Below are 23,921 nucleotides of genomic sequence, written 5' to 3' on the forward strand. Positions count from 1 at the left end.
TCATCCAAATCTGATGCATACCATTTGGATACTGTGTGTGTGTAACAGTTCATATTCTAAAATGCAGGCTGTAATATACAAGTTGTTTCACAGAAGTGAAAGTAAAAGTCCCATCTGTGGAGGCTCTTATTAAGATGGCTTGAACTTTCCACTGTTTCTAACTTAGTAATCGTTGTTTTCTATTGTGGCCCAAAACATACACACACAAACACGGCAACACATTGTAGCTGTTACACAATAAGCCTTTTAAAGGCAGCAAATCATTTTGTGTCGAAGCTAGTGTCATCAATGACACAACAACACCCAACTTCCTATACTTGTACCTCTTGTGCACACTGACCGGGCGATCCTCCCTTCTGGGAGTCAGAAAGTGTCATTCATATAACGTATCTGTTAGAACCAAAGCTACGTCCTCCAATTTCATCCACAAAAAGAAGACATTTGCTGATTTCCAGACATTAATGAGGACTGGCTGAATATTAAAGCAAAGTTTTGCTCATGGCTGCAGCTAAGTGAATAGTTCAGAACGTCTGAAGTACCGTACACATATTTGGTTACTTGAAGTTGCTCCACATTCATTTATAAGAGAATACAGAACATGATTCACACAACACAGATGACAAAACGGAGCTTGAGAGTGAATAATCTAAGAGCAGGTGATCTGAGTAATAGTCTAATTAAAGCAGCATATAAAATGCCCAAAAATTTAGCGCCTTCTCGAATTCTCCTCCTGTTGCTTAACTTCGTATAATTTTCTCTTTGCAGTTTTCCAATTATAGGTACAAAAAGTGAAGACACATTGGAAAGCAAAGGCAATCTTTAAATTCTACAGAATTGTTGTGGTGCCCCCTAATTGGTTGATGGTATGAACAAGCCTGTATGCCAGCTGTCTTCACCCTCTCAGATACCTCCAGTCTCACCCAACCACCTCGAGACACAGCAGAGAGTTAGACAATCCTGTTTGTCAATTTAACTTTTTTATTTTATTTTGTTAAGCCCATCTCCTTTTACATAATCACTGGTGCAACTGGTAATTTCTTGTTCCAGAGGGAAATGTGGAACACACAGCACGAGCCTGCAGTCAAAATTAATTACACACATCAATATTTTAAGCAACTTCGCAACCTTCCCATATGCTAAGACACACAAGATGGGGAAGTTTTAAAATTAGCCCAGCGTTCTTGAGACAGGGCTAGCTTAGTCAATGTGGCTGGAAAGAGGGAGAGAGCGAAAACAACCACACCAACAGCAGAGTACTTTTGTGCACCGGCCCATTAGTGTGAATGCTGGAAAATGGGATTTTTGAGCAATTAGTTCGTCAGCTATGAAACAGAAGCCATTCATTTTGCTTGTTAAGCCCTTGCACTGAAGTATGATGCTTGGAGACTTAATCATAGCTGAGGGCTAATTTCCACTGCAGTCTGTTTATCATTACACGAATTAGAAAAACGCAGGCGCAATCAGATCAAAGGGCGGCATATATTCTGATCTGAATGTCTCTCACAAGAGGCAAAGGAAATAAGCTGACACCTCAAGTTTTAGGTTAACTGAAAGTGTTCTTATCATGTGGAAGTTTTGTGGGAACAACCAGGGGAGCAGAGACTGATTTGATAGCGAAGGGTGTTCTACTTTGTGCGCTTAAGCACGCCATTAATGCAGAATGGTGGCCATAACTCAAATTCCTGACCATATCTCTCCCCACCTAATCTTCCTATTCTCTCAAGGCAGGTTCAAGATGCCTATGCATGTTGCTATTTAAGGAAAAAACAAGCTGAGAGCCATGAGTGCGGGGAGCATGTGTGTATATATGTACAGACAGATAAGGGAAGGAAGTTCCTGCATTGCACAACGGCATAAGAAGGTTAAACTAGAGCCACTTCCTGCTCACCAGGCCCTGACCTTTAGCAACCAACCACTATAATGCAAATGACCTATAACAAGGGGTTGCCATTGTGGCATCTGCAGCCACACATGCACCCACAGAGGCATTTGTGACTGAAATTAGGGTGGAAAGCAGGATTATGTAGCAATGCAACCAACAGAATAGGTTGCGGTGTGTGTGTGGTGCCCTTGTTTGCAGATGTGGTTAACAGGCCCAAATGTGGTTGGCAACACTTGCCCTATATAGTGCTGACTGTTGAGGTTGAGCTTTCGGTTAGCAGGATCCCTGAGTGGTACAGTGCACAGACTAGGCTGCTGGTAGTATTGTTTACTCGTTACCACTTGCCACTCTGAGATACTTCAGGATGTGAAAACTCTTTTACAGCTTAAATTGAGTCCCGGAGGTGGGCTTAATTAAGACTGGAGGAAGCAGTTTTTTTCTTCACTTCTAATTTATTCCGCCACCACTCTTAGTTTCTAAAGGAGAGCAGAGCCCCAAACAGCATATAGCTGGGGGAGGAAATTAGGGTTAAGGGATGATACATGCTTTATGGCGCAAATCCTCCAGTCTAACTAGAAAGGCTATGTTCAGTCCTTGTCAATATGTTTTGCAGAGGGGGGTTGTCTCCCTTTATTTTTTGTATTTCCAAACTTTCATTTCTCTGCACACCTGGGCAGTCCTCAGAAATGTCACTTAACAACAGAAATTTAGGATCCCAGTCTTTCCTGCATACCCATTGAGGACGATTTCTGTCCTACAAGCTTAACTACCAGGACTTTTCACATAAAGCCCCAGGAACAACAATTTGGGGAGAAAGGCTAGGGATTCCCAAGAGGATTCTCAGCTTACCCACAAGAGGTTGTATCGAAGTAATGAATTAACCTGAATGGGTCTACTCTGACTAAAGGTTAGCTGAATACAGTCAATTGTATTTTATAATTGCCCTCCTCCCACCCTCAATGAGAGGCTCAGTTTGGCTACTGGTGAAATGGAAACTGGGAAATTAAAAAAAACCTGAGCCAGCAGAACTGTTGGAAGATTAAAACTAAATAGTTTGAGACTTGAAAATAAATGCCAAGAAAACAGTTTGGATCAGGAGCTTCTTTTCCAGAGTGCTCATGAAAAGAACATGCTAACTGTAAAATGGAAACTGAATGAAAGCATATTTGTAAGGAAAGAGACAATCCTTTTCAAGATTACAAGTAGTCCCTGGTGGTAGTGGTGGGACTTTTTTTTTTTTTTAATGATCATAGAAATAAGTGGGTGTTGCAAAATTAGCTCAGAAGAGAAAGCAGCCAGCCTAGCCAGAAACAGCAGCTTTTTATTCCTGTGTTAGAACAAACACCTCTAAAGAAAGCTTTCAGGCCTCCCGTCTCTGTTTTCTCAAAAACCGCAACACATTCACCAGAGCAAAGAGACTGAAAAAGGTGGGATTTCTTGCTGAAGGCTGCATTACTGGTAGTTTCGGCAAATGAGCTGTTTAAAAAAGTTACTGCCAGAAGACAAGCTGATTTCCTGTCAGACCAGCTGTAACATCACCATAAAGCAGAAGATGAATATCCCTTTGTAGGGCTAGAACATGCTTTGCTTATGAAAGAAGGTCCCAATAATAAAAAAACTGGTCAAAGCCACAAGGCCACCATGGACACAAAACACCCAAAATCAGTCTTGAGTACAATGCTAACTTATTTTTGAACAGCCTGGTCTGTAACTAAAAATAAAAAAACAACAACCAATGAATCAGCATCTATTTATTTCCCTCTTCCCTTAAAATTTCAGCTATCACTTTATTTTAATGTTGATTGTTTAGTTAGGGTGTCCTCATCTACATCACAAAAAAGTCATCTAAAAAGAGAGGAAAGATTTCAAGGCCCCTGCTACTCTTCCTTATGGTTCTTGCTCTATAAACCAGTCAAAACATGCCTTCAAATAGAGGACAATCCTCTGATAGGCCTCCAAGCAGAGGACTGTCCTCTGGAAAAACAAAAAAATAATTAGAATTATTGATATAGTGCAGCGTTTTTATATAGTATCGTGGGTGTGGCATTTTGTGTTAGTATCTTTATATAGGGGTTAACAGTGACATCAGTTTCCATTCCTGTCTCAAAACGGCCCCACGGTTTCTTACCAAGGGCCTGTAATATTTGAAAACAAGCAAACAGAATTCACAGAAACGTGTAGCTGCAATTCTCTGCCCTAAAGCTGGAACCTCCAAATATTACAGGCCCCTTACTGCTTAATCCACATAATCCAGATCACAGGTTGGCACAAATAGAAAACAGGACTGAACGAGCAGACCATTCCAAAGAAGACACAGAACAAGCAGTACCCAGTAACTGAAGAAAAGGAGCCAAAATTACAGCTATGGCCTGTGAAGCTACACAATCACTATTCATTTTGTTTGCTATAAATGGCAACACACAGGCAGATAAATATGACTGAAGAGGGTGATTTTGATTATGTGAAATGTGCTTTCATGGTACAAGAAAGAACATGGTGCCCCTCAGGAGATGTCGAATTTGAGTGTACTCACCTATTAAGGCTGTCATAAAACGATTCATGGAAAGAGGTTCTAAGTACATTGGCCCTTCATAGCCAGACTCCAGCTCACTCCTCACATAATCCCTGAGGAACACAATGAAGCATTATTAAGTCAGGTGTAAGAATGGGTGCCATTAACTGTTCATGCAAAAAAAAACAACCCTCCATTTCATATGTTTTTTGCCATGTGCATTCCAGGAAATCAGAGACACTTGTTGTCCATTTGTTTAGACAAAATCTAGCAAAGATTTGTATGGATGCTCCTGAAGTACCCAAGTCTGTTATACTCCTTTATCATAGTGTATCAGTCTGAGGTGGTATAAGGCATATTCTGGTATTCCTATCCAAGTCAGACCACTGGGCCCATCAATCTCAGTAGCTGACCAACAGCAACTCTCCAAGGTTTCAAGACTGGGGACCTTCATTGTCCTACCTGCTAGAGACTGAACCTGGTACCTTTTGCAGATGCTCTACCACTGAGCTATGCACCTTCTTTTTTACATCTGAATAGGGCCAATGTCACATGCGACCAATTGCGCAACTGGCTACTTTGCCACTATTGCGCACCATTGGGAAACGAGTGCTGTTTCCCAATATCACAGAGGGCGTGGGGAGCAAACCCATTCAGAATTCACAGAAGATTTTGTATACTGGTTGTCCTAGGTGCAAGCCATGAAAATGTCCTGTGTGAAATAGCCCTCAGTGAACCTACAACTCTTCTCATTTTAAACTAAAGCATGTATTGTGTCTTACCGTTCCTAGAAATTTCACCAGCTTTCTTTAACCTGAATACATCCTACTGGGAGGTGGGTTACAAAAATGTGACTTTGCAACCAGATAAGCAGAACAAATAAGCCTCATAAAAATGTACCAATTTCTTTCTTTTTTTAAAAAAAAGAAGAAGTAGTTCCATATATGCATCATGTTCTTTTCCTGTTTTGGGGACAGGAACAAAAAATAATTAAAACCACTGTTGCATCTCTTCAAGCAGAGAAGCTTTCAATGGTTTACAAACACTTCTGTAATCCAATCTAAATACTAAACAATGAAAGAATTGGGGCTACAAACAAGCCACAAAAAGGCTTATACAGCCAAACTTAAGGCTGTATACAACTTAAGCCATACATTGATTAATTAAAGAGGCAGCTAGATTGTATTTATTACTTGCTCTCATTGGCAATGCTATTTTCTGAGTTAACTTTCAACAAGTAATCATTCTCTCAAAGTGATTGATAGTGAGTGAGGAATCAGTCTATTCTAAAATATATATAGTAAGTAAAAGGTCACATGCTCAACTTGCAAAACCCAAGTTCAAATCCCAGCTGAGATCACTGACTATTAGATGGTCTTGGGCTACTCAGCCTCAGTTTTCCCTCTCGCAAAGAAGTTAAAAAAATATCCAAGATCACAGGTTTTCCTGGGGACGTAAACACTCTGTACAGCTGCTACTTGATGCTACAAAATGTTTACTGAGAATAATGATATGTGGGACTTACTTTTGGGTAATAATATTTAAGAGTGCAGATTTTTGTATAAAATTGATGTCTACGCCTTGGAATTACCAAAGGGATTCTACAACTGAAACAACAATCCACAGAATTGGTTGCAAGGATGAATGAGACTGAAAGGCATACCAATACCATGAAGAAACATAGATCAAGCCTATTAGTATATTGCATCTGATCTTTTTAGACTCCCCAATAGCAAAAATTGAATTATTATTTCAGCCAGAGCTACCAATGGAAAAGAGTAATACTGAAACTCTCTCAATTCTTGCCCCTGCCCGCCAGATCCTTTCTGCTAAACAGCTGCAATTCTACCAAATCTGCAATCTGAAGAGGTGCCAAGCTACATGTTGTTCCATGTTCCTTTTTGCTGATAGATTCCCCCCAGCCCTCCCTGTGAAGGGAAGCATCTAAAGGAGGCTGGAATCTTAAGCAGCAGAGCAGGCAAAAGATGCTGGTTAACCCTTGCCAAACCAGTCACCACCCCTCAAGCTGCTTTTTCACAAATGAGCAAAAATACAGGGGTCCTGGCATTCCCCCCTCCCGTAGGTAAAAATCAGGTTTAGGAAGTTATTTTGAAAGGGCAAAACAGACGATAGGGAAAGTATTAAGGCAGTGATTTTGTGTGTGTGTGTGTGTGTGTGTGTGTGTGTAAGAGAGAGAGAGAGAGAGAGAGAGAGAGAGAGAGAGAGAGAGAGAGAGAGAGAGAGAGAGAGAGAGCGCACACACAAACTGGTCTCCAAGGAGTGTGGCTCCCAGGGGGAACAGATGTGCTTGCAGAGGCCTCCTTAACGTCCACAGGATCTCCTCCCCTGCTGCAATTAGCCATGAAAGAAGTATTCTACTGTAGTCAATAAAATAAAATAGGTTGCAGTATATGCTTGGCTGCCCTGTGTGTATGTAGTGCACACAACAGTTTCTCCAGTTTGCAGTTGTGTCTATGGGCCCAAAAAGGTTGGTAACCCCTGGATCAAAAATTCCCCAAAGTTCTTTTCCTTGGGAGAACAGCAGTCATGAAAACAAGATTGACGTGATGACATAAAATCTGTAGCTTGGGCCCAATTTTTAGAGCCGAATGTGAAATTTACAAGGCAAGCATGCAAAAAAGAGAGCAAAATAACTGGTAATGCAAATTGAGGGAATAACTGTGAGTACTAAGTAAAAGAAACTCTGTCTCTATTTAGGAGAGGCATATTAATTTAGGAATTTTTATGTGGGCCTCTCTCTGATTCATTTATCCTTCATATCCTTGTGCCTTGAGATACTCTTGGACTTAAGGCAACCCTAATCATAAACAGGAAAAAAAGCCCACTCAAGCTGCAACGTTAGCTGGATAACAAATTCTTCTCTTTAACTCATTACCAACTATTTGCCTTCAGAGTTATGAAACTAACAAAATGAGTAATTCTCTTGTTATAAACATTTTTAAAATCTGCTGTGAAGTAGCAAGCCTGACACAGGTACGCGGAAGAGGTGTTTGAAGTGCCACAAGTAGGTGCAGGTTATGCTACAAGTAGGTGAATTGGCCCTCTTTCGTCTACAACTGGCAATTAAAATGCATGAGAATAAGCAAGGAATCTAAAGGACCGATACCGCTAGTACATTACGACCTTCTCCCTCCATCTTTGCTGCACACATTCTCCCTTTTTCTTGTCCAGCCAGTAGTATGCAATCTGTCACTCCGGAAAAAGTGCCCACCATGTTTCTTAAAAATCATTTTAAAAAAAACAAAAAAACCCCTTAATTTTAAAATGATTGTACACTGGTACCTCTAGATACACACACAAACGCGGCAAACCTAGAAGTATTTTCCGGGTTTTGCTGTGTACGCATGCACAGAAGCACTGTGCCATGTGCATGAGCAGAAGTTGTGGAACCCTCGGGATCCGATCGGAGCTCCGGAATGAATCCTGTCTGCAACTGGAGGTACCACTGTACCTTTGTATTGTTACTCCACAGATGGCTAATAGTAAGTAAGTAAGTAAGTAAGTTAAGTAAGTAAAGGCTCTCTCAGGAATGATTCTCAAGATGGATCCTTGCACACACACACTGAACTAATCTCGTTTAAAAACAAAAGACACATTTTAAGAAGCATTTCTGAACCTACATGCATGCATTCTTGGGCATACAATAGATGTATTTGCAAGCTAGCAAGGATGAATTAATTATAGGCAACTGTGGTTTCTTTAGCCACATCAGATAATTCAACAGACACTTTTGTTACCAGTCTTCTCTGTTAAGGGCAAGTATCTACACAACTCCTTTCTAGCTTTCATATTATTACTGTCATCTTGGATTTGTATGTGCCACTCATTGCATTTTTGGGCATTTACCCATCTCTTTGAAAGTGTGGGAAAAGGAACTGGAATGAAAGTGTGAACCTGACAGCCAAGGACTGAGAATCTTGCGCAGTCAGTGGGACTGCTGAAGCCTGAGATCTTGAAATGGCTGCATGGAGAAGAAAGTTTGGTAGCCTCTACCATACTATTTAGGGACTATCTAGGACTTGCCAATCACATGGTCAGCAGTTCGAATCCCCGCGGCGGGGTGAGCTCCCATCGTTCAGTCCCAGCTCCTGCCCACCTAGCAGTTCGAAAGCGCCCTTAAGTGCAAGTAGATAAATAGGTACCGCTTTATAGCGGGAAGGTAAACGGCGATTCCGTGTGCTGCTCTGGTGCCGGTTCGCCGGAGCAGCTTCGTCACGCTGGCCAAGTGACCCGGAAGTGTCTTCGGACAGCGCTGGCTCCCGGCCTCTAGAGTGAGATGAGCGCACAACCCTAGAGTCTGTCAAGACTGGCCCGTACGGGATGGGGTACCTTTACCTTTACCATACTATTTCCCCAAATTGTGGGTGTCCAATGCAACTTCTATTACTCCAGAAGAAGAGTTTGCTCAGAGAAAACTCAAAACGTCATTTCGTGAGTCAGGATAAACCTGGATTCCTATTCCTCCTATCACTTGATTATATTCTACTGTATCTCAACAGCCACTGTACCAGTAATATATGCAAAGGGCTTTAAAAACTCTTAAAAGCACTATATAAGATGCTATGTATTAAGAAAAGAAATACTTTGCCCTGAAGCTACATTGTAATTATGAGCCAAGCTTTCAAAGGAATCCTCTAAGGATGTTTTCAATATAGTAGCAACTAAAATGCCATAATAATTAGCTAAGCAATAGCCCTGTTTATTAAACTGCTATTAAGGAGCACAGGAATAAATACAGAGATAAATCTGCAGAGCTTGCTTCATTAGTATTTGTTTTATTCTGCTTCGGCAAACAGGTTGCTGAATAACCTCATAGGGGGATGCACAGTGGTACAGTGGTACCTCGGGTTAAGTACTTAATTCGTTCCAGAGGTCCGTACTTAACCTGAAACTGTTCTTAACCTGAAGCACCACTTTAGCTAATGGGGCCTCCTGCTGCCACCGCGCCGCCGGAGCCCGATTCCTGTTCTCATCCTGAAGCAAAGTTCTTAACCTGAAGCACTATTTCTGGGTTAGCGGAGTCTGTAACCTGAAGCGTATGGAACCTGAAGTGTATGTAACCCGAGGTACCACTGTATATGAAAAGAAGCTACAGTAGCACATGAGGCCATGTCCAGAAATTAACAAATGAGTATCTTACCACAACCCTGTCCTTTTATACATGTAAGGATGTACACCTCATAGGAAGAGGCACTGCCAGGCCCCTATTAGGTTCCCTAAGACCATGGGATGATGGAGGCCTTGGCAGGCCAGTTTGCCCTCATCCTCATCCTACGACCTCTGGGAAGCAAACGAAGACCTTCCCTCTCTATTCAATGGATGACGTCCCAAAATTTCCCTTGCTCTCTCACACACCACAGCCTGACCATTCAAGCTGCTAGTCTGCGATTATGTGGATGCTGTGCATTCTCTAGACACTGCATGACAATGAGGGAAACTTCTGTGCCTGAGGCTTGTATCAAGGTAACCAGAACAAAATGGGGAAATTATATCCCTGAGCATAAAAAGGTGAAAACAATGTGAAGTACGATAAGTCATACAGTTCAAAGCAATACAAAATGCAATTGCTGAACTTTACTATTCCACATACATACATTGGGTAGGATCTAGATATGCCCTTCTGTTCATGGAAGGAACTCTGATTCAATGGAGGTTCCTACAGTCAACCTGTACTCCACACCATCTCCCACACTTTTCTGGAGGATCACACAACCCTCTGGAGCAGCGGTTCTCAACCAGATGTTGTTGGACTACAACTCCCATCATCCCTGAGCTCTGGCCTTGCTAACTAGGGGTGATGGGAGCTGTGGTTCAACAACATCTGGGGACCCACAGGTTGAGAAAGGCTGCTCTGGAGCATCTTTACAGATGTTTACAGCTGGGTTGGCCAATGTGGTGCCCTTCAGATGTTGCTGGACCACAACTCCCATCAGCCCCAGGAAGCACAACCAATGGTCAGGGATTACAGGAGTTGCCAGCCAACATTTTGAGGCTCACAAATTCCCCATCCCTAGCCAATGTGTATGATTTAAAGCCAGTGTAGCTGGCTCTGTATACACAGAGTCACTGCCGAATCAATTTATCCTATAATAAAGAAGGAAAGGGCAGCATACATGTAGTAGTAGTGAAAGAAAAGATGCCAAAGTGAGCCTATACAGATCATGGAAAGCTTTGAGAAAGTTAGGAACGTACAGGGGAATGCTTGCTTGATGGGGAGATGGGAAACCGACTGACTACTGGATTGTTGTAATTTGAACAAGATTCAGGCTCATGTATACTCTCTACCACCTTCTTTCATTTCTGAACAAGAAAATTATCTTCTTTGTTTACATGTCTCTACAATGTCCATTTGCTTTTATCTCTCCAAACCATCTGCTGGAAGAGAAATTCTGTTGGTTTTGGAAGCCAACATACTACTTTCTGGACATCATTTTAATACACCAGTTTCCACACCACAGAGCACTGCAAGGAACTGGCTTCAATTCCACATTCCTTGCATTTCCCACACAAAATCTCCAAGATGGCTCCTCTGCTAAAAAAATAAATTTAAAAAATCAATGTCTGTGCTAAAGAGAATTTTTCTCCCTGAAGAAAACTTGCAGACACCATGGAGTCTTACTCTTCTTGATACTTCACCCTCGGCTTTCCAATGTCTAACTTTTTATTTCACACCCTCAAAGTCAATAAATTCCTTGCTGCAAAGCTAACCGGAAAAGTAATAAATATCTACAATAACTGTCACATCAATGATTCTTTATGTTCTTGGCTACCTTCCTAGCTCCCCCTTCCCATATTTTGTCCACCGTAGGCTGAAAAGCTGAATCACATTGTTGGCCCAGAACGCAGTTCAGATGGCAGAGGTTCAATAGCTGGCTAAGGATGGCCCTGCGTATCTGCTTGACACACATAAATATGCTAACACAGGGATGGGAAACAGGATCTGACCAGTAGGCTGAACACTGAGCTTCCCCACACCCTGGAACCCCACTTTTGTCAGGCGCTAGGTGGGTGCAGCTTTAGGAAAACAGCCTTGCAGGCCATATCAGAACCATTGTTGGGCCTCATTAGTTCTGCAGGCCGGAGGTTTCCCACAGCTGTGGTAACATGAAGGGAATGGTTTTTCTGCATTTTTAAATAAACCTTTTGTTTGAAAACGTAAATGTGACCAAAAGTAAAAGCACAGTATTTTTAAAAATCTTTCATAGCGATGTTATACTTGACACTCAAAAGTGCACACGCTATTTTCCTTTTCTTTATACATGTAGGTAGGGCTTGCAGATTTCAGACAAAAGGAAGGGTTGTTGCCTGAGCTGAATATGCCTACGAACCCAAAGTCTGAATGTGGAGATGTGAATACATGGGGAGGGGGGAGGGACTTAAAAGCCTGCAGAACTGAAGCAATTCCATACTGCGTAAAAAGACCACTTAATAGCTGTATTTGATGGGTGGTTGCATTCAGAGATAACAGAGTTCCATAAATTGTGCCACATTTAGTGGTATACAGTGGTACCTCGGGTTAAGTACTTAATTCGTTCCGGGGGTCCATTCTTAACCTGAAACTGTTCTTAACCTGAAGGACCACTTTAGCTAATGGGGCCTCCTGCTGCCGCTGCACCGCCGCTGCACGATTTCTGTTCTCATCCTGAAGGAAAGTTCTTAACCCGAGGTACTATTTCTGGGTTAGCGGAGTCTGTAACCTGAAGCATATGTAACCTGAAGCATATGTAACCCGGGGTACCACTGCATTGGGGTAATAAGCAATCCTTCAGCTATTATGTCCATATCTGGTCCTTCAAAGATGGTTAGAAACAAGAATTGCATGGGAGATGGTTTAATTAAATACTTTAAACATTTCCTCCGACACTGCACTCCAGACCTCAAAGACAGGCTTTTGGTTTTGATGCTGTTAAAATTGGGTTGTTTTTCACGACTGTCTTTTAAAGGTGTGATACTATTATTTTTAGTTTTGCATTTTAAATGTTCTCAGCCACTTTATATCTAAACGCACGTGCGCGCACACCCACACCCCTTACATATCTAGGCATGATAAGGGATCCATTACAACCCAATACAGTACAGGATTGTGTTTCAAGTCTCAAGACTCATTCCAGACTACAACTAAAGCCAGCAGGAAGGTTTCTCATTCATTCCTTGGGAAAACTAGTGTTTGACTAGGATTGTGGAATCTGAGTTCAAATCTGCTTTCTCCTACAAAGCTCAATAGGTGAGTTAGGTCAAGTCACTGGCGCTAATTTAAACCTACCCCTCTTTTGTGAATAGACCAATGGGAGTAGGAACCATATGCATCAAGATCCTTGGAGAAAAGCCATAATATAAACTACAAGTATATAGTCAGCAGAATAGAGTGGGAGGCAGATTTCAGAAATTTCCTCTCTAAATCTGCTCTAGAGGATTGGGGAGGGACTTCTAGAGAAGATCTGTGGAGGGTTGAGTTCTGGAGGTGGGAAAGGGGGATCGTCAAAAACTGATTTCCCTCACTTTCTGTCAGTGGACAGTCACCACTGGATACTACCTTCTATAAATACATAAATGGAATAAATAACGTATTTTGCAAGTGGAAGTTATTGGCAAAAAACTCATGAAATGCAAAGCTTACAAGGGTGGTGAGACAACTCTTACCTTGATATCTGATGACCAGCATACAGCAACAGTGCAGTTAGAAAATACAGGTAGAGTTGAACCAGGTGTTGTCTGGGTAAGGTTAGGAGCACAACACTTAAGATGTAACCTGGAGAAGAAATGGAAATAATTTCACAGTTAAATCCATGGACTTTTAAAGAATGATATTATTCATTTCTTTTAAAAGTGAATTTAAAGTTACCACTTTCTGCATTTTTTAAAAAACAAAAAAGCAGGTGTTATGGCTAGAGCCATAGCAAATCAAGAAAAAGACTATTAATATTAGAGAGGTCAACTGATCCACAAAACGTCAGCTATGAAGCCCACCTAGATAATATAGTTGTCACATAGGGCAGAATCTCACTGGTTTTTCTGGTCCTGTTGCTCCAGTGAAGGTACCTATTAGCAGAATAGGAGAGGGAGGCTATTTTTGAAAAATCCCCCACCTCCTGCATCCCCCAGAACAAGCATCCTCATTCTGTTCTGGAGATTTGGGAGGCTGTCCAGAACAGATTTTCAGGAGGCACAGTGCAAGGGAGAGAGAGAGAGAATTGACAAAAGCCCCTCAACTTCATGAAATCCAATCACAGAATCTCTCCCATGTAGTTTGGCTCAACAAAACCAAGCAAAATAATTGCAAGCTGAACATAAGCCAGCACTGAGAAGCAGCTTATAAAAAAGAACATAATGCAGTCTCGGGCTGAATTAACAGAGGCAGATCGAAACAGTTCCACTCTATTCTCTGTTTGTGCATCTGGAATAATGTACACAGTTCTGGGCAACACATTTAAGAACGTTAACCAACTGGAGCATGTCTAGAGGAGAGCAATTAGGATTGTGGTAGTGGAGAGGGTCTGGAAACCAAGCCCTGTGAGGAACAGCTGAAGGAGATGCTTATGTTGAACCTGGAGGAAGAGAAGGGGAGACACTCCCTTCAAATATCTGGAGTGCTGCCATGTAGATGAAACAGGTTTCTTCTCTGCTCTAGAGGGCGTAAAAGAACCAATGGGTTGAAATTGTGGTGAAGCAGATTTCAGATACAAATGTGAGCAGAAACCTCCTAACAGTAAGCTGTCTTGGGAGGTGATGGATTTCTTTAAGTGTATTTAAGCAAAAGCTGGACTCTTCTGTCAATGATGCTGTAAGCTGCATTGCAGAACCCTAATGGAAAACAGGGCTGGTTTAGATTACCTCTAAAGTACTTTGCAATGCTATGATTCTAATGGTTAGGGAGGTAAGAATGTTCCTTTGCAATTAATCATACAGTCCCTCATTACTACTCTCAAACAACAATAAACTCATTGAGGAGACAGCTGATGGTGCACCCTTAAGAATACTTTTTCATGGAAAGCAACCAAGGAATCAATACTTCAATTCAGGCTCTGAACGTTTGCTTATTCTTTTAGTTGGGGCTCTGAACACTTGCTTATTCTGAGTAACAGCAGCAGAAGTGGTCTATTCACTCACTAAGCAAATGACATTCTTCATTTGTCGTAATAAAAGGAGGTGATCGACATAACTTTGCTGTCAGTCCAAATGTTCCGGAAAAATAAGTCAGAAATCAACGCTGAAATAGGGAAAGACATTTCAGTCTTTTAGATATAGACTAAGATTTTCTTTTTTAAAAAAGAAAAGGAATCACCAATGAAGTACCAGTTTCTCAATGTTTTGGTTTTCTGAAGACCTGTGTTTTACATGGCTCCCTATCACATTGGGCATGATCCTGATTCCCCACCCAACACTGAATGTGTGGAGGTCACATGCAGCTGCTGTGTGAGAAAGGCTTTCACGGCAGTTCACATGTTAAGCCGCAAGCAGTGCTGTACTTTCCTGAAAAAATTTAATCAGGGAAACTTAGAAAAAATTGCCTTGGAGAATATTCATTTTGCAGCAAATATTTTCCAAAATCCTAGAGATTGAACCCGTTCAGAATGCTTTTTTTACTCTCTCAGTCTCTCTCTCTCTTTTAATAAGGAAAGCTTTTTTGAAAAAGTATTTGCAGTTGGTATTCATTCACATTGCTACCAAGGAACTAATGAAATGGAAAATTTTCTGGTGGGGAAAAAAAGCGACAGGAAGTTTTCCCATTTTGGAAAATTTTCCACATAATGTTTTCCATCCCACATCACCGGCTGCAAGTAAGACAATGCCATGAGCAAGAGCTCTCTAGAAAAGGTAGCTCCAACAGCACAAACCTTAAAATGCTGGAAGTGATAGGCAAAAATAGAAGAGTCAAGGTCACTGCAGCTACAATACTGCTGCTTATGAGCTTACCAATATCTCAGCATTCACTCTGATTTTATGATTGCGGTAACCACTAAAAAAAAAAAAAGCACCTTGCAGATTTCCATTTTTTCCTGCAAAAGCCTCAACTCTGGCCAATGTGCATTTTCATAATCAACAACGTTGGCATCCTAAAATGATTGATGCAGTATGTGGGACATCCTGTAAACAACTGAGAATTTTACATCCCAGTGGCTAAACATTCAGAGATAGAATGGGCTGGTACTCTCTGTGGAAAGACGGGGATTCTGAGAAGAAACTGGAATTTGCACCTCTATTCCGGTCCCCATCCTCACTAATGTAAATGTTCACTAGCATCTCCAGGTTTCTAATTCACCACCTGCTTAGCAAATCAAGGCCCTAGTGATCAAATAAAGTGTGTGATCACTGAAATATCTGTAAATTGTTTCTCTCACATAATCATTGCCATTAGATCAGCTGAAGGTTGATATACACACTTTAAATGCAGGCACACAAACACAAGCCAGCATGTTAGTAGCGCAACACACTGTGCAAGTTTCCAACTTTAGAGTAGTATATTCCAGAAATGACCAAATCACAGGCTGAAACACCCTAAGCAGGGTTGAGGAACCCATGACCCTCTGAAGACCACAAGATTGGTAGCAGGTTCAAAGGCATGGAAATAATAAGTAGTAAAGTACTAGTTATAGATTCGGGGCAACCATCAAGCACATGAGCTTTAGCACATCTCTTTGCACCATAACATATGAAGGAGGACACTATCCTTGAGAAAAATGCATGGATTCCATATAGGGGGATATGAAAGAGTTTGTTCATTGTTCCATACAGGTACATAACTTTGCATATCACACCAACGTGCAAAATCACTTGCACCTTGTCAGTAGCATTTCTCTCAGTGTTAAAAGCCACTTGAAGTTAACAGCGACAACAAGGTGAACATAGTTCTTATCAAGCTTGGTCTGCAGTTTCCAGTGAAAGTGTTTATCTTCAGTAAACGGCATCCACTCTTGGCCTTATACAGCCCCTTATCCATGCAGTATCTATTCTGGAGGACAAATGCAGGCATGAAAGACTAATGGCAATACTATCATTAGTCTTGATCTAATGAGGAACTTGATTATGCAGCCGATCCAGGAGGATCTGCTACAGGGAGTTCCTTGTGGGAAACTTGGTTTCACAGCCAATTTGGTAGCCTTGAAGCTACAGTCTATCAGCTGCCGAGCAGTGACTTCAATCCTGGTTTCTCTGCAAGGAATGGGCCTGTGGTTGAGTTTGCCACAGAGAACTCAGTCATGCAGCTGATCCAGCTGCATCTCTGCATGCGAATGGTTTGGGGAAAACAGTCTCATGGGTCAAACTGGGACTGTGCTAGGCCAAATTTAGCCCATTGGCTGGAGGTTCCACATCCCAGCTCTAATTACTCAAACAGACGGGTCTTAACCACTGTACTGCACAGCTTTGGCTACAAAGAGAATATACAGTGGTACCTCGGGTTAAGTACTTAATTCGTTCCGGAGGTCCGTTCTTAACCTGAAACTGTTCTTAACCTGAAGCACCACTTTAGCTAATGGGGCCTCCTGCTGCTGCTGCACCGCTGGAGCACGATTTCTGTTCTCATCCTGAAGCAAAGTCCTTAACCTGAAGCACTATTTCTGGGTTAGCGGAGTCTGTAACCTGAAGCGTATGTAACCTGAGGTACCACTGTACTGGCTAAGCTATGCAGTACAGCGGTACCTTGGACGTCGAACAGAATTCCAAAACAAACCAAGGTGTGGCTTTCCAATTGGCTGCAGGAAGCACTTGCAGCCAATCGGAAGCTGCGGAAGTTGTGTTGGATGTTTGGGTTCCAAAGAACGTTTGCAAACCGGAACAATCACTTCCAGTTTCCGATCATTCGGGAACCAAAGCATTTGACTCCCAAGGCATTTGAAAACCAAGGTACGACTGTACAGCCATCTCTTTCAATTTCCTCCACAACAGCTGAAGCAAGAATGACACAATGGTCCAGTTCACGTGTTGCGTCCATTATGTCTCAATTGCAGCCACTACTAGATGACTAATATGTGTGAAAACTGGCTCAGAGAACACTGCTATCCCCTTCAGCACTTAAAAGGACTTAAGTAAGTAGCTGATAGGCCCACCCTGTTAACTAATTGTGTGGGGAAAAACCATTACTTAACATGCTCCACTCTGTTCTTTCTCCTGTGTCTGAATAATCCATGCATGCATTTCAGCAACCACTAAGGATGTAAGAGGGAATGGATGCAGACCGCACAGCAAGTACTGAATGCAACAGGATAGCTATAGCCCTCATGTGCCTTCTCACTGTATTAAGTAACTAATTTTCTGCAAGGAACTCAAGGTAGCAATTGATCACCACACAAAAACTTCCCTCCAAGTGCGTGATCACAAAGAGACATAAGGCAAGTCATAAGATTATGGGTTCACTTAAAAATAGCTACACTTCCAAAATAGAACATTTGAAAATTAGATCTGGCACTAATGTCGGTCTGAGCATGAAGGCACACTATGAAGAGGTCTGTTAAAAGTGCTTAACCAAAACTACAACCTGCTCTTTCCCCCTCTGCATTTCAGTGCCGGGATGTGATCATGGCCTCAAGTGTGCTCTTTGACTTTGTGCCATAGAAGTGAATGGCTGCTGAATGTCCCTGGGGATGCTATTAATGTGACAGCAAAAGCCTCTCAGGGGAAAGGCGGCCTATCACAGCAGCCAGAGGACAGAGGTGAGAGAAGCAAAAATCAAATGAACGGTGAGAGAAAGATAGGTAAGGGACTCTGTTATTTATATAGCAAGGCTTCCTCAGCCCACGCATTTCTGAAGCAGTGACAGATTTATACTAAGCATCAAAATTCTTCACTCACGTTAACAGGCAAATCCAATTTCCAACTATCTACTTTGGGGCAGGGAAGCTAGCGTAACAATATGCAACCTGGATGTTCTTAAGAGAGGAGAGGAATAATATCCAACAGACTGCCTATTACTTGATGGTATTTGACAGAAGTCAAGAAGTTAACCACTTTGCACTTCCACTGGCATCTGTTTCATTTCCAAGGCCAATTCTAAGTGCTGGCTGTGACCTAGAAAGCCTTACATGGCCTGGGTGCCTCAGGACCTAAAGCAACAGTGGGGAACCTAGCCCATGGCCCTAATTAACCCTGGCAGGCCTCTGGATTTGGCCTGCAAGGCCATGCTGAGGAATACACACCCACTTGATGTCATATGATGTCAGGTGCAGAGATCCACTGTCTCTGAACAACAACAAAAAGAGATTCAACATATATATGACACCAGCAGACAGCTTCAGACAGCAACGTATTTGTGAACATTTATTATTTTTTTTTGCTAACACTGGAAACAAATATTTTGATAGTACTTTGCTTATAGTAACCTTTTAAAAACCACTTTCCGATTTGTAATGCAAACCTCATTTTGTCCTTGCATTTTAAAAAAAATGTTGCTTCACTGTATTCTCTTTTCCCATTCAGATTCTTCCCCCCAAGCCACTCAGGGTGGTATAAATGGTTCTTCCCCCAATTTTGTTCTCACAACAACTCTATGAGGTTGAAGCTGAGAAAAAGCGAGTAGCTCAAAATCACACATCAAGTTTCACGAGAGATTGGGGAGTTGAACTCAGGGCTCCCAAGTCCTAACACTTGTAAGCACCTGTAATGGTTCTAGGGGTTGCTCGGGTGTAAGCCGGTGCTTATCTCCCCGGCTGGGTGCAAACACCTGGCTGGGTTGCCTAAGTGAACCTTTTCTGTCCGGACAGCCACTTACCCGTGGCTGACTCAATCGCTGGCAGAATCCGTCAGTGGGCGTTTCTTAAACTTCTTCCAGCAAAGAAGCTGGAAGCTCTTTGACGCCTAGTCTCCTCCTACTCTCTCTGCGCGGAAGCCTTCTGCGCAAGGAGGGCGTGGGCAACGGAGGACCCCTACTCTCCCCGCCGGTCCCAGGCAAGGAGTCATGGGACCGCCTCGCCACTTCCCCCATCTGCCCCCCTTCTCCATTTGTGCTATGCTGATTCTTTATCTATACAGTGCACTCTTTATCTATACAGTGCAAAATCAACTCGGCCTGCTCCCACAATAGCTAACAACTGTACTGTCTTAAAATTAACTTAGATATAAACAGTCAGAAGTCAACTAACTATCTGTTTTGGTCCAGAGTGGGGTTTGGGCTGTTTTTCTTAAGTATATTTTCTCCATAGCTCTGCAAGCCGTACGCCCAGCTTCCGCAAGTCAAAAAGACAGGTTGCAGGCTGTAATCTGTGGTGAAAATCAGTATGCTGCAGGCAGTAGACATGTACGCAGATCATTATCACCCCACCTGCAATCATAGGATTAAAACGGAACTACTACTAGCGCAAACAAAGCAACACTTTTGTCACATGTACCTTTAAGAGGGCAGCATGAGCAACTGGCAATAGCTGGACTTCCTTTATTTTCTGGGACAGGTTTCACAAGGAAGGATTGCCATGCACAATGGAAGAAGTGTATGCCAACAATCCTCTGGAAAGCCTCAACGTGGTTCACCCAGAAATCCAATATGCAGCTCAGAAGCACCAATCTATAACGAACCCCATTCTCACAAATATGGCTAAGGCAGCAACATTATGAACTCTTTATACATCTCTGTAGCTGTCAGAGGGGGCGCTTTCTCCCAAGTCCATAAAGCGTAACAATTTATCTGACCATTACATCTGGTTGTGTCACACTGACTTTGGCATTCTTACTAGGAATAGCCAGTGGCTGCATTAGGATGAAGAATCGGAGACCTCCCACATATGAGCCTTAGAAAATGCCAGAGGGATAAACTGTGTATAGCAGCTTAAAAGGAAAGTGCCTCTATTTCTTTACATAGATCTAAGATATGGTAGGTTCATTATCTGAAAGTACCATTGCTGGAGCTAAAAGCAGATCTGGGTCTGGTTAGCACCTGGATGGGCAAATGCTCAGTAACCCTGTGTACATGGTCCTGAGCTCTACTGAAGAAAGGTAGGATTATCAGTGAATTAAAGGAATTTTCTTATTTTTCCTATCTAGCATCAGCTTAGCATCTGCACTACAAGCTATTTTATTATATCTACATAATTTTATTTGTAACATTATTTGTATGCCACTCTTGTCCGTGTACATCTTAAGCATATGAATGAAACGGGGGAGGGAGAGAGTACATATATAAAAGACATCATGTGGCAAAGATTATTATTTAAAAATCTAGACCACTTATGGCAGTTTACAAACATCAATATGAATGACCATCCAACCAATGAAATCATTTATACTAAAATCAAATAGCAGAGACCACCCCTCTCTCAGTGAAATATTTCTCGAATTTATGAAACGTCCTTTCTTGCTGCTTAATATCCTCCAGGGGTGAGCAGTACAGTCAACATGGTCTGAAATATCTGAATCTGAATCTCTGCTTGTTTTATACTAATAAAAACAAGGGCATGGTACTAGCATAAATGAAAGTATTTTCCCCTTTGATGTGTTGGAAGTAAGGCAATGAATCTGACTTGATGGTACAGTAGGATTACAAGATACAGTGGACCCTCGGGTTACGTGCCGCTCTGGATACATAATCTTCGGGTTGTGAAAGCGGCAAACCCAGAAGTGTATTCTTCCGGGTCCCGCCACTCACGCATGCACAGAAGTGCTCTGTGTGCCTCTGGTTATGGATTTTTTAGGGTGCACGCGGACCCCCAAAATGAATTAAATTCATAACCAGAGGGTCCACTGTACCTTAAAAAGAGCTCAGTCAGTTAAAACATAATTATTTTAAAACAATAACAAACAACAACAACAGACCAAGTATACGTTGTTCAGCTCTTCCATCAAGCTAGATGGTGAACAAAACAAACATACCGTATTTTTTTGCTCTATAAGACTCACTTTTTCCCTCCTAAAAAGTAAGGGGAAATGTGTGTGCGTCTTATGGAGCGCATGCAGGCTGTGCAGCTATCCCAGAAGCCAGAACAGCAAGAGGGATCGCTGCTTTTGCTGCGCAGCGATCCCTCTTGCTGTTCTGGCTTCTGGGATTCAGAATTTTTTTTCTTCTTGTTTTCCTCCTCCAAAATCTAGGTGCTTCTTATTAAAAACTAGGTCTGGTGCATCTTATAGAGCGAAAAATACGGTAATTTAGATTCTCTCTCACACACAATTACAATCATTGGTGGGGTGGGGGACAGTGGAGTATGGCTCAATGGTTCCAACCCCTCTTCTGTGTCCCCATCACCACTTTCCACACAGTGAAGGGGGAAGGTCTGTTCTCCATGTGCAGGCTCCTCTGCATGATTTAGAACCCTGCCACAGTCAGGGGAAGTGCCTGAGTAGGGCTAGTGTATTTCTGATACACAGGTACGAAGTGTGCCAGAGTTTACAAAATGCACACGTGGCTCCATCAGTTGTCAAACGAACTATCCTATGGGACCACCTTGCCCGGCAACTGCACTCCTCAGATGGGGCACGAGAGTATCAGACGCCCCAGAGGTGCATGTAGCTTACACTAGAAATCAAGCTTTAAGTGTTATGGCCCCAGCCCTCTGGAATCAATTATCTGCTTAAATGAGGCACCTAATGTCACAATGTTTTGGAGCCTACTGAAGACATTTTACTAAAGAATGCTTCCCCCGAGGGGTGACCCAGTCACTTATGGAATATTAATTGCATATGTGGACGTTTGTATTGTATTTGTATTGTACGTTTACAACACTATTATACCACTTTAAATGTCCTATCTTCCCCCAAGGAATCCTGGGAACAGGCGTTTGCTAAGGGTGCTAAGAGTTGTTAGGAGACTTCCAATTTCCTTCACAGAACTGTAATTTTTAGAGTGGTTTGATGATCAGTCCTTCTTCCCAGGAAACCTTGGGAATTGGGAGGCAGCCATTAGTGTGCTCTTGCACCTGGTCCAGAAGGTGCAGCCAGTGCAAAATGCAGCTCCCAGGAACATCCAGCTTAACACATACTATATTGGTGTGGAAAGATCTGCACTGGCTACTGACCTAAGTTCAAGGTTGTGTTGCTGACACAACTTGGGACCTATACCACTTGGGACCAGGATGCCTAGCAGACTGCCTCCCAATACAGACCGAGTCAATATTTAATACCTTCTGAGGGCACCCTGCTGATTTTTCACTTGCTGACAATATGGAAGCAGCACCCACCCTCTGGAATGCCTTCCCTCAGGTAATTCAAGAGCCAGAGGAAGTAATGATTTTAAACGCCTCTTAGCAACTCAAACCTCTCTATTAAGACACTGGCGATCATCAGATGCTTTGAATACACTGAGAGAGGTTTTGCTTCAGGCAGAATGCAGCACTAGCAGGGAATAAATGCTCTGGCCAGCCGATGCATACTCACCCACATAATGCATATTGAGAGCCAAGTACTTGTACTGGAAGAGGGGGTTGTTGTTGAGGCTACTTCTTTGGATCTGCTGGAAGAAGGAACTGACATCCCATCTGTACAAGACGTCCAAAAGCATGATGCTTGGGACCCGCAAGGCCACATTTAACATTGCTTCCAACTTCTCCTTGGCAGCCATTCTGTTCCTTATCAATGGGTGGGTAGCAGACTGCAAAGAGCAAAAGACAGCAGGTTAGGCTTACCAAAGGATCCACAGCATTAGAATTTATGACGCTGTCTTGTACAGAGTGAGACCACTGGCTTACGTGCCTCAGTACTGTTCACATTGACTAAGTAGATGGAAGTTTGATGGTAAACATTTTTTCACAAAGGTGGGCTACAAATCAGAAAGAAGTACCCCCAATTTCACCACAATACATTAAGCTGCAATGTTTTCACCATTTTGTACTCACTCACGTTTTTTTGGATTTGGGGAAAGCTTAACTTCAGATTCAAAATAAACCAGCTACCCTTTAAGTCTGGACTCTTTTTTACCATTTCAGTTGCTCCATATAAAGTCTTTAAAGCATGTTAAAAGGGTTGTCGAAGCAGGATATTTTCTACAGTTTCACATTTTAGTAATTTTTGTATGATTCGTTGAAGCAGGATTGGACAAAAGACCTGACATAAAATAGGTGAAGTCTTCTAGGCCGCTTTTAAAAACAGGATTTGCTCCTTGTCAAACTTTCCCCCTATTTCAAACAACATTAAAGCCTTCCTTTTTCACACCACCAAAGGCTATGTTGGACGGCGATATGTATGATAAAGAAACACACACTGATCTGGTTGCACTTAATAGTAAACCATGGTTTGTATATCAAAAACCAAGTTAAACATGGCTTGTCGACCCCAGGGGATCTAATAAACCATGGATTGTTTCTGCGAAGCTTGTTTTGTTTCCACCAAATGCCTCATGCCTTTGTAGCTTTTTGAGCATCTGTGGTTGTTGACTAAACAAACCATGATTAGGGAAAGGTGCTCAATTTGCACATAGTGGCATGCCATTGGCCCATACACTAACTTATCATGGCTTCAGAATATCGTTTAACGGCAATAAACAAAGTATAGTTAAGCTTCTGGGCAGCATTCGTACATCACACTAAGCCGTGGGTTGCTGAACTTTTTTGTCTCAAGGGCCACATTCAACATTGGCCAACATACACACCCCAG

General features: G+C 42.3%; 1 protein-coding gene across 3 annotated transcripts in view; it reads right to left on the bottom strand.

Moving 5' to 3' along the window:
* Positions 1-23,921, bottom strand: part of RNF145 (ring finger protein 145) — a 57,025-nt gene that overhangs the window by 17,920 nt on the left and 15,184 nt on the right. For all 3 annotated transcript variants that reach the window (XM_081901031.1, XM_081901030.1, XM_081901032.1), the window contains exons 2-4: positions 22,707-22,920; positions 13,056-13,164; positions 4,416-4,507 (exon numbers count right to left, since the gene is read on the bottom strand). In XM_081901031.1, the coding sequence (XP_081757157.1) occupies positions 4,416-4,507; positions 13,056-13,164; positions 22,707-22,890 (385 nt within the window). In that variant the 5' untranslated portion in view covers positions 22,891-22,920. The remainder of the gene's footprint in view (positions 1-4,415; positions 4,508-13,055; positions 13,165-22,706; positions 22,921-23,921) is intronic.

This window comes from Podarcis melisellensis (genome assembly GCF_964234715.1).
Source record: "Podarcis melisellensis genome assembly, chromosome: 2".
In the NCBI taxonomy this organism is placed as follows: Eukaryota; Metazoa; Chordata; class Lepidosauria; order Squamata; family Lacertidae; genus Podarcis; species Podarcis melisellensis.